The following is a 14,570-nucleotide window of genomic DNA, read 5'->3' as shown; positions in this document are numbered from 1 at the left end:
TTAAAATGACAGAAATGATACATTTAAAAACTCTGGACAATTAATGACTCAACGTTTTAGAAATGTGAATTTATGAGAACTTACAGAAAGTGAATCAAAGCAATGATTTTCACCTATTATAATGTGAATTCACAAGACTCTACAACTTTTAGTCAGATGATAGAAGTAAAATTGTGTTTTAGAACGTTGTGAAAAAAAGTAACAACTTACAGTAAGTTAATAGAAATTAAGATTTGAAGTTATAGAATATGATAAGATGTGTTCCTATGAATGTCAGTTACTTAGAATTGTAAGTTCAGCCAACTCAAAAGCAAACTTAAAATGTTTAGTATTTGACTTCTCCCTTTTTTTTATCAGAAGTGTTCTGTCTGCAGACAAAGAACCTAAAATGCTATTTTACATTTTACTATTATTTTCTAATACTTGTGTAATATTCTACTATAATGTGTATAAGGGTAACTGTAGTTATCAAATTTATTCAGGGAAAAATAAAGTACTTCTGATTCTGAATCCTCTCTCCGCTATGCTCTGAATTTTTTATCACTTTTTTTCAAGAAATTTTCAGTTAAACCCTGCTGATTCAAAAAATGTTTTAAAGCAGGGATCTCAAACTCGTGCCATGGAGGGCCAAGAGGCTGCAGGTTTTCTTTCCAACCAAAAACTCCACCAGCTGATTTCTCTGATTACTTCACCTTCAAGCAGAGAACAGGGACTGATTAGTGAAACCAGCAGTTGATTGGTCAAAAGAATATTCACTTGCCCCGACAGCGGCTGCATTTCTCCTGGCGGCACACAGTCTTCTCTGAAACAAAGCTTGATTGCACTTTGTAACAGAGAGTTACATGAAAATCACAGAGAGGACGAAATGCTGCATGTCTTCCATCTATGCTCTTTGTTTACTGTTTTGCGTTTTCTTCTTTGTTGGATTTAATAGCCGGGTGAGCTGCTACGGCGTCGCGCTATTGTTTACCAGCTGCGGCATCCGGTATCCGGCTTACGCGCTGCCCACCATGAGGGGGCACAGTTTGCCGTGGAAACGCAAACGGGATCAGACTTAACTGTCCCAAACCGTCCTAAACCATACTGAACCGACCTGGACTGCTTGGTGGAAACGCAGCTTTATTGTCCTATACCTGCACCCCGAGGGCAGCAGAGTGAGGTACTGGTTGAGTGGGTGTGTAATGTCCTGTTCTATTGTGGTGTGCGATGCGGTGGATGGCCTTGCTGTTGAGTGCAGATAGACCTGGTGTGGGAGACCGATAATTCTGGCAGCGGTGTTGGTGATGGGAGTGAGTTTGGTACGGTTGGAAACAGTTAGGAGATTGAAAAAACAGGAGGAGCAGTATAAGAGGATGGGCTGGATGATGGTCTGGTTGAGTCGCAGGGAGATATAAAGTCCTTTAAGTTTGCGGATGACAGAGAGTCTTTGTTGACTCTCTTTGAAAATGTCAGTGGTGTGGTGATGGAAGTTGAGTCTATTGTCCAGTGTCACGCCAAGGTATTTGAATCTGTCCACTTGTTCGACGGTTTGGTTATTTATGGTGATGGGGTGCTGGGGTGTGGGGGGTGTGTGTGTGTGGGGGGGCAGGATGAGTTCTTTTGTTTTTTTGACGTTGAGGTGGAGGTGGTTGTCTTCACTCCACTTGGTGAAGTGCAAAATAGTACTGTATTAGTCCGGGGTGGAGTTATTGTCTGTGAGCAAGGATAAAATGGCTGTGTCATCTGAATATTTGAGGTATGTGGTGAAGGGTGAAGGACTGGTGCAGTCGTTTGTGTAGAGCGTAAATAAAAATGGGCTCAGCACACATCCGTGTGATGCTCCAGTGTTTATTGTGAGTGTGGGTGACATAATGTTATTCACCCGCACCACTTGCAGTCTGTCACTAAGAAAGTTGTGCAGTAGATGAAGACAAAACCTTGTTACAGAAATATTCCTCTTTTCTTTTATTTAAAGAGGCTGTGAGGAGTTTAAAAGTGATCTTGAAAAAAGTCTGATTGCAACACAGAATTGTAAATTGATTAATTAGCACCATTGTTAAATGATGAGCTGTCAAGATGCACTCCTACTGGTTGTTGAATGAGATTGATTGTGATTGGTCAATACTACCTGCATGCGCAGCCCAGGTTTAGTAGAGTGAAGTTCCCAGTCCTGTGTCCACTTCACTTCCCTGTATATCCCAGCTGATGAATACCCACTCCAGGTTGTAGTTCAATGTCGTAAGCTGCAGCTTTCATTGATGAATATTTCCTTAATATTCCACAAGACATCAGGGCACCAAGGAAATGAAACATGCTGGAGTCATTAATATGGAGGGAGGGCGCTTACTCGTGAGGTAAGTCACCACAAAACTCCACATGTGTTCCATTTTACTGCTGGGAAATGTTTAGTATCTCACTGTGAACTTGTCTTCTACTGTTAACTGAGATCGTGAAACTAACATTAGTGTCGGCTGTGTTAGAGCAGTTCAGGAATCCTCATATTTATCTTTCTTTCTCTCTCAGGTATTATCTTGTTGCTCACACCCACACACACACACACACACACACACACTCACACACATACCTCTGTCCATCACCCAATCACAAGCTGGCAATCTTGTACATGTCCCTGTCAAAGGCATCTGGCACATTTAACACTGTCATCAGTCCAACATGTTTTATGACGTCAGGGAAAAATCAATAATTGCCTGAACAATGTTTTTAATTGATTTTTTTTTACTTAAAGGGGCTGTGAGGAATTTCTCAGTGATCTTGAAAAAATCTCCCTTCTGAATAAATGCCTGATTCTAATCCACACTTTAAAATTAGATTATCAGCCCTAATATTACAGGTTGAGGACAGGCAGTGTATTTTAGTGGTGTTTAGTGATGTAGTAATACCCAGACAGGTTTTCAGGTTCAATCACATGATCAAGATCTGATAATGCCATTGGTGGTTGGCTGTAACGTTACACATGGCTGCAGCTGTATGTATTTTTTTGTGGGGATAAAAAAGCAACTACAAACAAGTCGAGCCACTTTTCTGGTGTTTGGAGATGCATGCATTGATTTCCAGTTGGCGCTGCTTCTCAATGAGCAGTATCTGCAATCATGAGTGAGGAGGACACACTGTGGTGTGAGACGCTGTTGTACAGGGGAGACACAGCATGTCTGTGCTTTATGGCGTGACCCGGCTATCTGTGCTCCAGGGGGTGGACCATGTATCCAGTGATTTTAAAAGTGTGTTTTGTGTTAACAAACGAGATGTGTTGATGGTCTTTGCTATGTTAGAGACTGGATGTCAGATAATTCATTACAACTTAACTCTGAAAAAACCAAAGTCCTCGTCTTGGCTCCAGAGGGCTTAGTGCCAGACATACACCAGAAACTGGGAACCCTATCCACTTTCACAAAACCAACTCTTTGCAATCTTGGTGTTTCTTTCAGCCACTCACTCTCTCCAGATCATCATGTCAACAACCTGGTCCGTCCTTGTTTTTTTCATCTCAGAAATATTGCACAACTCAGACACATTGTTTCCAGAGCTCAAATGGAGATGGTTATTCACACATTTATTTATTCCCGTTCAGACTACTGTAACTCACTTTTCACCTGTCTTAGTAAAACATCCATAAACCGTCTACAATTAGTACAAAATGCTGCAACCAGACTACTTACCGGGGCCCTGTTCTACGAAGCAGGATTACTGCCTAGCGAGGTAGCTTTGAGGATAGATTCCGGATTCCCTGTTCTATGACACGGGATCACTCCTCAGCGAGGCGAGTCTCCATGGCAACGTACGCTGAACGGCTAACCTGCTCCAGGGCAGGTTAGGTTCCAGATTGAACTCGCGGATTATAAAAACCCCGCTCACTGACCAATGAGCCCTCACCAAAAAATGGCTTGTCCGTTCTTAGAGGATCCCATGGACATCGGAGACCGACCCACTCTCTTTTTCGGATGATGAAAGTTACCGGTTTTCCAGGGAGGGTTTGGTAGTACATGACACTTTCTAAAGGTAGTTAATGGGAATGAAGAACTCTCATTGCCGTAATAAGATCTTCACTGCCAACACTTCTGTTCCATGACAATATTTTATTGCCCGTATTAAAATTGTGACAGGAATTCATGTAGGGCTAATGTGGGCTATATGTCTCACAAAAAATGTAAACACGATAGGAATGAAAAAATGAATAAATTCACGTAAGAACTAAATCAGATATGTTGCATGTTCCAGTAAAAGTGCATGGTGAACAGTGCTATTTCAGGATGATAATGGCACAAAATATTTTATTTGCACTACACCACTACACTTACGCATTTAGACTGTCAGCAATTTTCTGCCAGCACTCCTTCCGTGCTTTAGCAGCGGCGATGGTGTTGCATTTAACGTTAATTACATGTTTCACCTCGTCATACTTCCTCATGATCACCTCCTGCCCCTTCTCTCTCCGCCTGCTCTGACACTCCAGACTGCTCCATGTTCGCGATTGGTCAGATGCAGCGGGCTCCGCCTTATATCTGTGCACGCGCTCATTGCCTAGCTGGATCCACTTATGAGGTTGATAACCAGCGTTGTAAAACCGTGTAGCGAGACCGCCGGCTACCGCGCTCAGTTCAGTGAGGTAGCTCCAAGGCTATCTCGCTAGACTGAACTTGCTTCGTAGAACAGGGCCCAGGTCTCCAAAAAGGTCACACATCACACCAATTCTGTTTTCACTCCACTGGCTTCCCATACATTTCAGAATACATTTAAGAGACTTTTGCTCACTTTCAAAGCCCTCCATGGCCAGGCTCCAGCATACATCTCAGAACTTTTAAAACACTACATTCCAGGGAGGCCTCTTCGGTCCACTGAGCAAAACCTGTTGGTTGTTCCACTCTCCAGATTAAAAACTAAAGGTGACTGTGCTTTTAGTGTCATGGCTCCAACTCTGTGGAACTCGCTCCCCTTGTGTTTAAGATTGGCTGAAGACCTATTTGTTTGGTCTGGCCTTTGCTTAATATGTCTTGTGTGTTGTGTTTTATTTTATTGTACCTTTAAAAATAGCTTGTATTGTTTTTATTTGTTTTGTGAAGCACTTTGTGACTTTGCTGTTCTTGAAAGGTGCTATATAGATAAAATTATTATTATTATATTATATTATTATTATTTTGGTCAATTTTTCACAACAAGGTTATTAGAATTACACAGCGAGTCCACGCAGTGTTGCACAGGCAGCATGTTCCCCCAATGCAATACTTTGATGTTCAGCGGAGTCTCATATCCTCTGTATGCCCTCCTCACTAACAGTTACAAAACACCAACAAAAAGTATTTTGCTGTAAAAAAACTGTATTTTTCTGCAGAACTCTTTGCATTGTCACTACATTGGAGGTGTTTGAGCTTAATAATTTAGGAAAAATCTGTTAAATAATGGTATTTTTCTCTAAAATAACACATTATTACTGTAAGTCGGCAGACATTTATCATCAGTTTTACGTACTGAGTTTGTTTTCATACTTTACAAATGTATTATTGTACATCTGAAAAATAGTATTTTAACAGTATACTACTCAGTGGTGGCTGGTGGTGTTTTATCCAGGGGGGGCTATGCTGGGTCAGATCCTGACGTTTGGAAAATGAGGCAGGGAAAACAGAATAAAGCATTAGCCTCGCTACATGCTGTTAGCCAAGCCTTGCTGCTAAACCAGGTCCTGGAAAAGAGCGGGTGTATTGCCTCCCTCTATCTTTGGACTGCTGAATGATCGTGATGTTAGGCTGATCAGGTCCCCGCTCTTTCACATGCACCTTCTCCTGATACGATCTCCTCTCAAAAGGTAACGATATCAGCGACTTAACTGTGTTATTTAGGCTTTCTCTCTCCATCATTCGTCGCTTGATCGTCTCCTACTCCCGCGACTCGTCCTGTCAATCAACCGCACTTTATAGTAGACGGCTGTGACGTCGGCTCCTTAGGGAGGGTGGTGGTATGCAAATCCAGCTGCATTCAGCTTTGGGCGTAGGAAAGGTGCGCCCTGACATGGTCCTATCTCTTGTATTGAAGAGGAGCCACTGCGCAATTTATAACGTACATATTATAATGTACAATTTATAACGACGGTCTATGGCCAAAGATTTCTGCGCCCCGGGGTGGAAACACGTCACCAATCAGATAACGCAAATGAATGAAACAACTTTACTCATCATGAAATATATAATGTTCATTGTGCAAATTTAAATTTATAATTTATATACGTATAGTTCAGAACGTTATATTTTATTATTTCTTTTTCTTTTTTAATGTCTCATGCTTCAAGGTAATGTTGACGGTAATGATGGTGGGGTGGCGCCTTGGCGCCCTCTATTGGCCAGCCGCCACTGATATTACTGTAGATTGATTTGACTGTTTCACAAAAGAAAAAAAAAAGTACTGAGTTAAAACCTGAAAGGAATCTGATTTGAATTTCTTTTGACTGAATTTTTATGTTGTTTTACAGCATAACAGACATTTATAAGCTATGAGATACTGTGTTTTAATCAATTTTGACTGTAAAATCTAATCCTGTATTTTTAGTTATTTCACATAGTTCTGTGTTACAGTGTTTGACTGTAATATACGGTATCCCCAGTGTTTTTACCGTTTTTTGAGCATATTTTTTTTTTTTACAGTGTAAGCTTCTCCAGGCCTCCTTCTAACCAGCAAGTTGGCTGGAGTGGGCATCAACTCAAAATTGGAATCATCACCGAAGAGCGCCTTCACCCAATCATCAACAGTTCAATCCTAGTGATCCCTAGCAAAGAGTAACTGGGTCTCCCTCTATCTCTTGTTGATGAAAAGCCTTTTCCATGCCCTGTGCGACTTCAGACCAGCTTCAAACTGTCCTTGCTGAAAAAGTGACATTTCTCGACAATGCCCACTCATTTTTAAAGTCCCTGGAGGTCTGACAACAGTTCCTGACACCGGAACGGATGGGTGAATGGTCAACTTGTGGGGTAGAAAGACGTTTTCTTCCCTGACCAGTTTGCAATTTGGTAGTACCGTGTTTGGTTTGCTTTTTTGATGTAATGAATGGCTGTCTTGGAGATCTTCAGTTTATTGGGTACCTGTCACCCGTTCATCGTGATTTCCAGCAGTGCCAAGATGCCTGCCTTTGTGTCTTCACATGATTCTTTTGTTTTAGGCATTATGTGAGAGCTGACAACTTCTGAGATGTGCAACAGCTTTAATGTACGCAGGTAACCAGTCTTGGCCTTTGCATGTGCAGTGCTGCTCATGACATGCAATAGTCTCTTATATACCCTGGGAATACAAAAAGGCTTGTCAAAAGGCATGTCAAATAGGATGCAAAATATTATGTAACCAGCTGTATTTTTATTCATAAATCACACGAGAACAGTATCCTAAGCTCATTTCTACACTAAAATCTGTGCCACTTCCAAAGCAATGTTGATAAATGAGAGCCTCTGTGAGGGATCAAACTGTTTTTTTAGAATGATTAATTGATTGCAAGCATTTCTTTTGCATCATTGGTGGAAAAGGCAGTCTACTTTTATTTGTGGCTGCAAAATTTGCTTTATTTGTTTATTTCAATGGTTTGAATATCCACAGCAAAACAATGCTGCTCCACAATACCAATGTCTCAGGGGTCTAGAATGTAGTTTTTCTAGATCCTACATCATCAAGTTATTGCATCTATTGCCTTTTTTACCTTCTGCATGCTTTGAGTCGGCGTATTTATTCCTTTTTTTTTTTTTTTTTTTTTTTTAACATGGCAGTTAAGAAGATGACAATATATATCTCATGTTGGCACAATCTGAGACACAGCTCAGCTAATTGACGGACAAGTGCCCTATAGCTGTTAGTATGAAGGCCCAAATCCACCTCGTCTCAAATATGGCCTTAGTCAGCGATATGCTTCAAAATTCTGTTTCAGAAACTGACGGGTCACGTCAGGGAAACTAAGTCCATTTGTTATACAGTCCATGGTTTCAATTTATAGCCATGACATTAACAATCAAATCTCATTTAATGATTTCTTTTTGTTTTGTATTTCAGTATGAAACAGATGGTCAATTTGTACCATCTGAAAGTCTGCACCGTGCTTCTCTGCCTATCCACATTTGTCTTCATGTTCATACTGCTCAACAGGAACCTTCTGGAGGTGAGAACCTGATTGAACTGGACACACTCTTAAGGTTGACCATGGATTGATTAATTAGTATTTGTCAAGTTACAGGATATCATTTGTGAGACATTACAGTTCTGTGGTAGAAGAGGAACACTGTGCTATTAGTTTGCTAATTAGAGCCTAGGTCTGTTATTGGTGGCATTGCTTGTCACTGGATGGTTTATAAGGTAGGACATGACGCCTGTGACAAGGTCCTGAGTATCAAGATGTGTTGACACTGAACACTTATCTTTTTAGTTTGCTTTTTCATATCTTAGGTCCTCTAGATGAGGGAAAAAGCCAAATGCTAAAATTGATCTGTTCTTTGTACAGTTGTTTGATGTTTCTTTGTTACCATCTTCTTTCCAACTCTCTGCTGGTCAAAGCACAAAGACAACTTCTTCAGCATCCAGAGAGTTACCACTGATCCCCCCACGCTCCAGGACTTCTGCACCTTCAAACCGCTGTCACCTGCAGACGCTCTGGAGGAACAACGTATATTAGATTCTATAGCTTGGCCTGAAGCTCCACTCCCACCAGCTCCTCCTTCATTTGAGCAGACCAGTGATCCTGCACACAGCAACTTCAGCATTCTCCCGCAGAGGGGAGGAGGAGAGTGGCATGTTGGAGATCATCTGGAGGTTCTGATAAAACTACACGACTTTCAGGGTCAAGCCAAGAAGACTGGAGGAGATTTCTTAGTTTCACGGTTGCACAGCAAGTCACTGGGTGCAGGTGTGGCTGGGCGAGTGGTGGATCACCTCAATGGCTCCTACTCTGCTGTATTCCCTTTACTCTGGGAAGGAGACGCACAGGTTGAGGTACAGTCAAAAGCTCTCTGCACTAGAGTTTTTATTCCCATAGATGATGCTAAAGGCTTCTTTATAAAATGTTGTCTGGGTGTTTTATTCAACATAATCTGAACTTCTCCAATCTTGTTGTGTGGTCTATTAGCTTAATAATCTTTTTAAGGCTGAGCTTACTTACCAGTCTCATTAGCCTCCACGTAATTTTTCGTGACAAACCTCTTCTGAGGAAATAAATGCTCACCTAACTCCAAGCTGGTCCTCTTAGTTTTCAGAAGCTCTTTGTAATACTTTGCCTTAAACTTCTTCCAGCGAACTAGCTTTATACCTTGCAAGCTGGATTCTAACTTTTCCAGGGCCCAAAACCTATAAAGGAGTGTGTGGCTGTTTGTGTGCCGTGCCTGCTCTGCACTTCATAACAAAACATAACATAACATAACATAACATAACATAACATAACATCACAGGGTGCAAAGATGATGTCACACAGTGTAACATTTGGCAGAACAGTACGAAACAACCGTAGGTCAGGCTGGGACCTGGTTTCGCAGCTCTGACCTGGTCTCCAACTTTACCCCCCCAAGGAAGGAGAGGTAATAAAGCAAGTTTTGGAAAAACAGACCTCTGCGCTAAAGTGGTTTTCTCCTGAAGTCTGCCTCAATCCCTTCCTCTGATGTTTGCAAGACTATAAAACATTAAGACATCGCTGTAAATTGGAAGACTTTTCGTTGATACCTGGCGGACATGTGAAACTGTACAGACATCCTTCTCTCAGAAAGAGGCTGGAGAGACCTCTCAGCCTCCAACCTAGTATCTTGTGACCCTCGACCTTTCTCTCTGGGAACAAGAGAGAAGGAATGCCAAGGAGAAGATCTGCTCCCCACCTTCTCCTCAAAGACGAAGACTCTTTGATTCACACAGTTGAGAACAGCACACAAATGATGTTTTTCCACTAAGACTTACATGTACATCTTCACCTTTGCAAACATGTACTGTGTAATGAAAATCATTGATAATGTATGTGTGAAAACTGCTGTCTTGGAAACATATTCCATTGTAATATCTTGATTTTTATTTCATTGGGTTCTTAAAGAGGAAAACCTATCATGTTTAGTCTTGATGTGAAGCTTAAATCATAAGAAATGTGATTTTGACTATTACATGTGGGAATCTCTTTACAGTTTAAAGTTATAGTTAGTTAGTGATCTCTGGGACAATCTGATCCACGTGCACTGAAAGATGAGATGTGAAGGGGCGTCAGCCTAAAGTGACCTCACTGACTCGGCGGGAAAAGCTGAGTAAAACTCCACTCCAGGACAAGAACATTGGCTCTTTCTTTCTTCCTTCTCCCCGAAGGCTCTCTCTTCATCCTTCCCTCCAAAGGCTCTTCTTCCTCTGCTCCTTAACCTACACACGTCATCAACAACTTTGCACCCAGCAACTGGCACCGTACCTTTCAGCTCCAAACTCATCGGCTCCAGACTCTACAGGCTGAGACGCAACTCACCTCAGCCTGACTGCATTCAGTCATTCATCGGTGCCTACCACACAGCTGATCGACGGGGATTCCCCCTCATGCGCTGACGTCAGGAGACGAGCGCTGCTCACTGCTTTGCCTGCAGTGATTCAACTTTGGAACTCTGCCAAAGTTTTGACCCAACGCCCGGCGCTGCTGTTCCAGCTGCTACTGCCTCTGTGAGAATCGACTCTAACGGACTCAACTCATCGGACATCACCTCCGTGACGCTCACATGACCTTCAGCAGGCCTCCAGCCTCTCCATCACCCCTCAACGGACATCCGCAGGCATCTGCAGCGGGACCCAGCCACCTCTGTCGTCGCCTCCTCTCTCACCATTGGCCTCAGAACTTGTGTGAGACAATCTTGCATTTATTGGTATATCGTGGTCAATGCCCCAGAGATCTTGGGTGGGTTAGTTAGATTTATGTACTTTTATTCCATTTATTCCAGTTTTTATGATCAGTTCCCCTTTCCATTCATCAATGCATTTATTCTTTTATATATTTCACCTGTTCATTTATTCATGCACATATTTCTTCTTTTAGTTAGTAAATAAACTTTTCATATATAAAGAAATTGCTTTCTGTCTTTGTGTGGTTGAAATTAACGGTCTTTGTACACCGTTTAAAAGAATTCACAATTGATGTAGCGGCCTTTTGATATTGAGACTTGTTAATTGGTAACTCTATGAATTATTAAATCACCAAATTCTTACAATAAACCTTTCTTAAGTTTCCCTGTGTTCGGATGTTCGCCAGCCGCTCTCCCTCCAAAACTGGGTGGTGCCCCGACTTAAATTTAAACTCACATATTGTAAGTTTAAATGTCTTTTGAAAGTTATACTTTCGCTCCGGTGGAATGCTGGCATTCTGCTGTTAATAATTAATTAGTCATTCTTTGACACCGACTCATGCTACACAACACAACGAGCAAGGCTGCTATCTTGTGAAAACATTTAACATCTGCCTTTTTATTTTCTATTTATCTTTTTTTTTCCAGTCTTCATGACATTTTTATTTTTCAGCTTGTTTTTATCTTTTAAACTGCTCTATAAAATATTCTTTTAAGGTGTACATTGGTCTCTACTCACCTTTCTTCAAAATACATTTTTGCCATTATTCTATTTTTTTTTTTACACTTTTTATGGTTTTCCTTTTCCAATCATTGTACATCAAACTGCACTTTATTTGTCCGAAAGTGTCATTTTGATGAAAGTTGATTGATTGTTGACAAGAGGCGCACATCTTAATTGTTCTGTATGACAGCGACCTTTACACAGCCCCAGCCACGAGAGCACGCAACCATTAACTGGCATGTAAAAGCAAGCTGAATCACAGGCAAACCAGCACAACAAATGACTATTTCACATTGTTAGCAGCCTCTGCTAACTTACCTGTACGGGTAACAACGAGAGGAGAGGGATGAGGTGACCCAGAAGAGGAAAGGCCCGAGCATGAGGGAGGGGAGGCTGCCCCTATTCCCTTCCAAATAGTGCCCCCTGTGAGGTCGCTGACTGACAGTGACTCTAAGGCAAACAACCGATGTTAAAACATGGATGAGACATCATCCTGCTACATAAAAGTTCTTCTTTGATAGAGACACACAGGAAATGAACAGACGGAGACTACACCTACAGACCATATAGGTGTAAATATTGGTAATCTAATTCACTGACGTGAGTGCACTCACTAAAACCCTGTTTTCTTTTTTTTCTATCAGGTGATATTTGTTCACTCAAGTGAGGCTGTCACAGTTCTGCAAAGGCTGAACAAAGAGCAACCTGACAGGATTCCTTTCCAGGCCCTCTTCCAATCAGGCTCACACTCTGAATCCACCTTTTGTAATGTTTGCTTACGTCAAACCAGCCAGCTTCAGTGCAACTTCACTGACCTCCGCACTGGTGAGCCTTGGTTCTGCTACAAGCCACAGAATCTGAGCTGTGATACCAGGAGAACCTCTTCTAAAGGGAAATACACCCAAAACCTTAGAGATGGAGAGGAGAAGCTCTTCCAACGGTAAGAGTGCACCGTGATCTACGTTTTATCTCAAACAAAAAAAAAACACTAAAACTTAAAACAGATTGATGGTTTGAAATTTATTTGAGTCAATGTTTTACTTGAAATAATGGAAGAAAATATCAAATGTTCAATCTTAGAAGTGTATTGTTTCAGAAAAAAAAAAGAGTGATTCGGCTAAACAAAATCTGAAAGCTGTATGTGCTATCTTGTCTTGTTCGTTATGTTGAGTGTGTATCTTCAGCTTCAGCCTGGTCTTTAATATTTCTCATGTTTTATTGTGTAGTCACATCTTCTTTCAAGTCTTGTCACTTCCCGCCTCTGTGCATGTGATCCCCGTTACTCACTTTCAAGGGTATGCACATGACATCACAGCAAGCAGGCGTCACTAGGGTTACGCTCACTGAGTGGTAGAAAGAGTAAGATGAGTGGCAGCCTTGGCTTAAATACTGTCTCTCAACTTAAAAAATATAAATTAAAAAATGGCTAACGAAAGACAAAGAAATTTAGTGTCTTGTATATATGTTACCATCAACCTGCCAGAGGGTCTGCAGATGGAAATTAGCCCAAGGCTATATAATCTGGCATATTTACATTTGTTCAAATGTTCATTAATATGCTCTGTTCCCTCTTAAAATCAATCAATCAATAAATTGGATAGTTAATCATTTGCATTTGTTTTCAGGGCAGTCAACATGAAAGTCTACATTATGGCCTCAGGATCTGACAGTGTCACCGTGTTGCCACCAAGGGAAGGTAAAACAATGATTCTACTTCAGTTATTGTCTATAATCAAAACTCAGAACAAAATGTCCTCAAAATTCTAAAAAATGAAATTTGCTCTGTACTTTTGATGTCATTTTACATGCATGTTTTGTTTGTGCAAGGCAATGATCTCTTCACGTTCTGTACAATTCTCTTAACTTTGTCATATTTCTATGTGAAAAAGTGACCAAAAATCAGCCAGAAAAGATGAGGACAGGGGAATGGTCTGTGGCCATCACCTGCAGAACCATTCCTCATAGGGGTGCTTTGCCAATTGCCTCTTGTTTCCAACTGTTGTCTGTTCAATTTGCACAACAGCAGGTGACATTAATTCACAATCAGTTTTGCTTCCTCACTGGACAGGTTGAAATCTCAGTGTGGCTGACTTGGAGTAAAATTGTGATGATTACGTGTGCCCCCCTTTTTTTTTGAGCAGTGTTAGTGATTTATTAAATAACCCCATCCTTACTTTTCTGAAGGTAAAACCAGGTACGATGGAAACAGAGGAAAGTCTGAAGTCTCTGGGTATTACTATCAGGGTATGTGGCGAGCTCTAGATGGCACCAGAGTTCGACAATTCAACAACTTCTCTGCCATTAGTCAGTGTCTGAAAGGCAAAATGGTCCACATGTATGGAGACTCCACCATCAGGCAGTGGTTTGAGTACTTTGACGCTTCACTACCAGGTAACTATTGTAGAGATTTCAGGAAGCAGTTTGATTTGTTTTGAGTCACACCTTCATCTGTTCCCTCTGTCAAATTTTCAGATGCTAAGCAGTTTGACCTGGGGAGTTCAAAGCAAGCAGGACCTTTAATGATGTCAGACTCTGCAAACAACTTCTTGGTAACATTTCGCTGCCATGGCCCTCCTCTTCGCTTTGGGACCTTTCCTATCAGCCAGATGCGTTACATTGCGAATGAACTAGATCTTTTGAGTGGTGGCCCCAGCACTGTTGTAGTGATTGGCATCTGGTCTCACTTCAGCACTTTCCCAATTGAGCTCTACATCAGACGGCTGCAGAACATCCGCAGAGCAGTGCTTCGTCTGTTGGATAGGGCTCCAGAGACACTGGTGGTCATCAGGACTGGAAACCTCAAAGCTCTCACACTGTACGAGACCATGACAAACAGTGACTGGTTCTCGAGTCAGCGTGACAAAGTGCTCAGAGCAATTTTCAGAGGAGTCAATGTCCAACTGGTTGATGCCTGGGAGATGGTTCTGGCCCACCACCTGCCACACAGCCTCCACCCACAACCTCCCCTTATCAAGAGTATGATTAATGTTCTCTTGTCCCACATGTGCCCCAAAAAGTGACACTAGGTCAGGAATATGGAG

General features: G+C 41.7%; 1 protein-coding gene across 1 annotated transcript; it reads left to right on the top strand.

Annotated features, from left to right (window-relative positions):
• Window positions 1–8,089: 8,089 nt before the first annotated feature.
• LOC141784921 (NXPE family member 3-like) lies at window positions 8,090–14,549 on the top strand. Its single transcript, XM_074662896.1, has 6 exons — window positions 8,090–8,122; window positions 8,515–8,949; window positions 12,174–12,469; window positions 13,155–13,225; window positions 13,714–13,920; window positions 14,002–14,549. The coding sequence occupies exons 1-6, from the start codon at window positions 8,090–8,092 to the stop codon at window positions 14,547–14,549; spliced, it is 1,590 nt and encodes a 529-aa protein (XP_074518997.1).
• The last annotated feature ends 21 nt before the right edge of the window (window positions 14,550–14,570 follow it).

This window comes from Halichoeres trimaculatus, unplaced genomic scaffold (assembly GCF_033239565.1).
Source record: "Halichoeres trimaculatus isolate MK-OKI-2021-1 unplaced genomic scaffold, fHalTri1.1 fHalTri1_scaffold_2, whole genome shotgun sequence".
Taxonomy (NCBI): Eukaryota; Metazoa; Chordata; class Actinopteri; order Labriformes; family Labridae; genus Halichoeres; species Halichoeres trimaculatus.
Note: the sequence above shows the minus strand (reverse complement) of the source record. Positions and strands in the feature narration are given on the sequence as shown.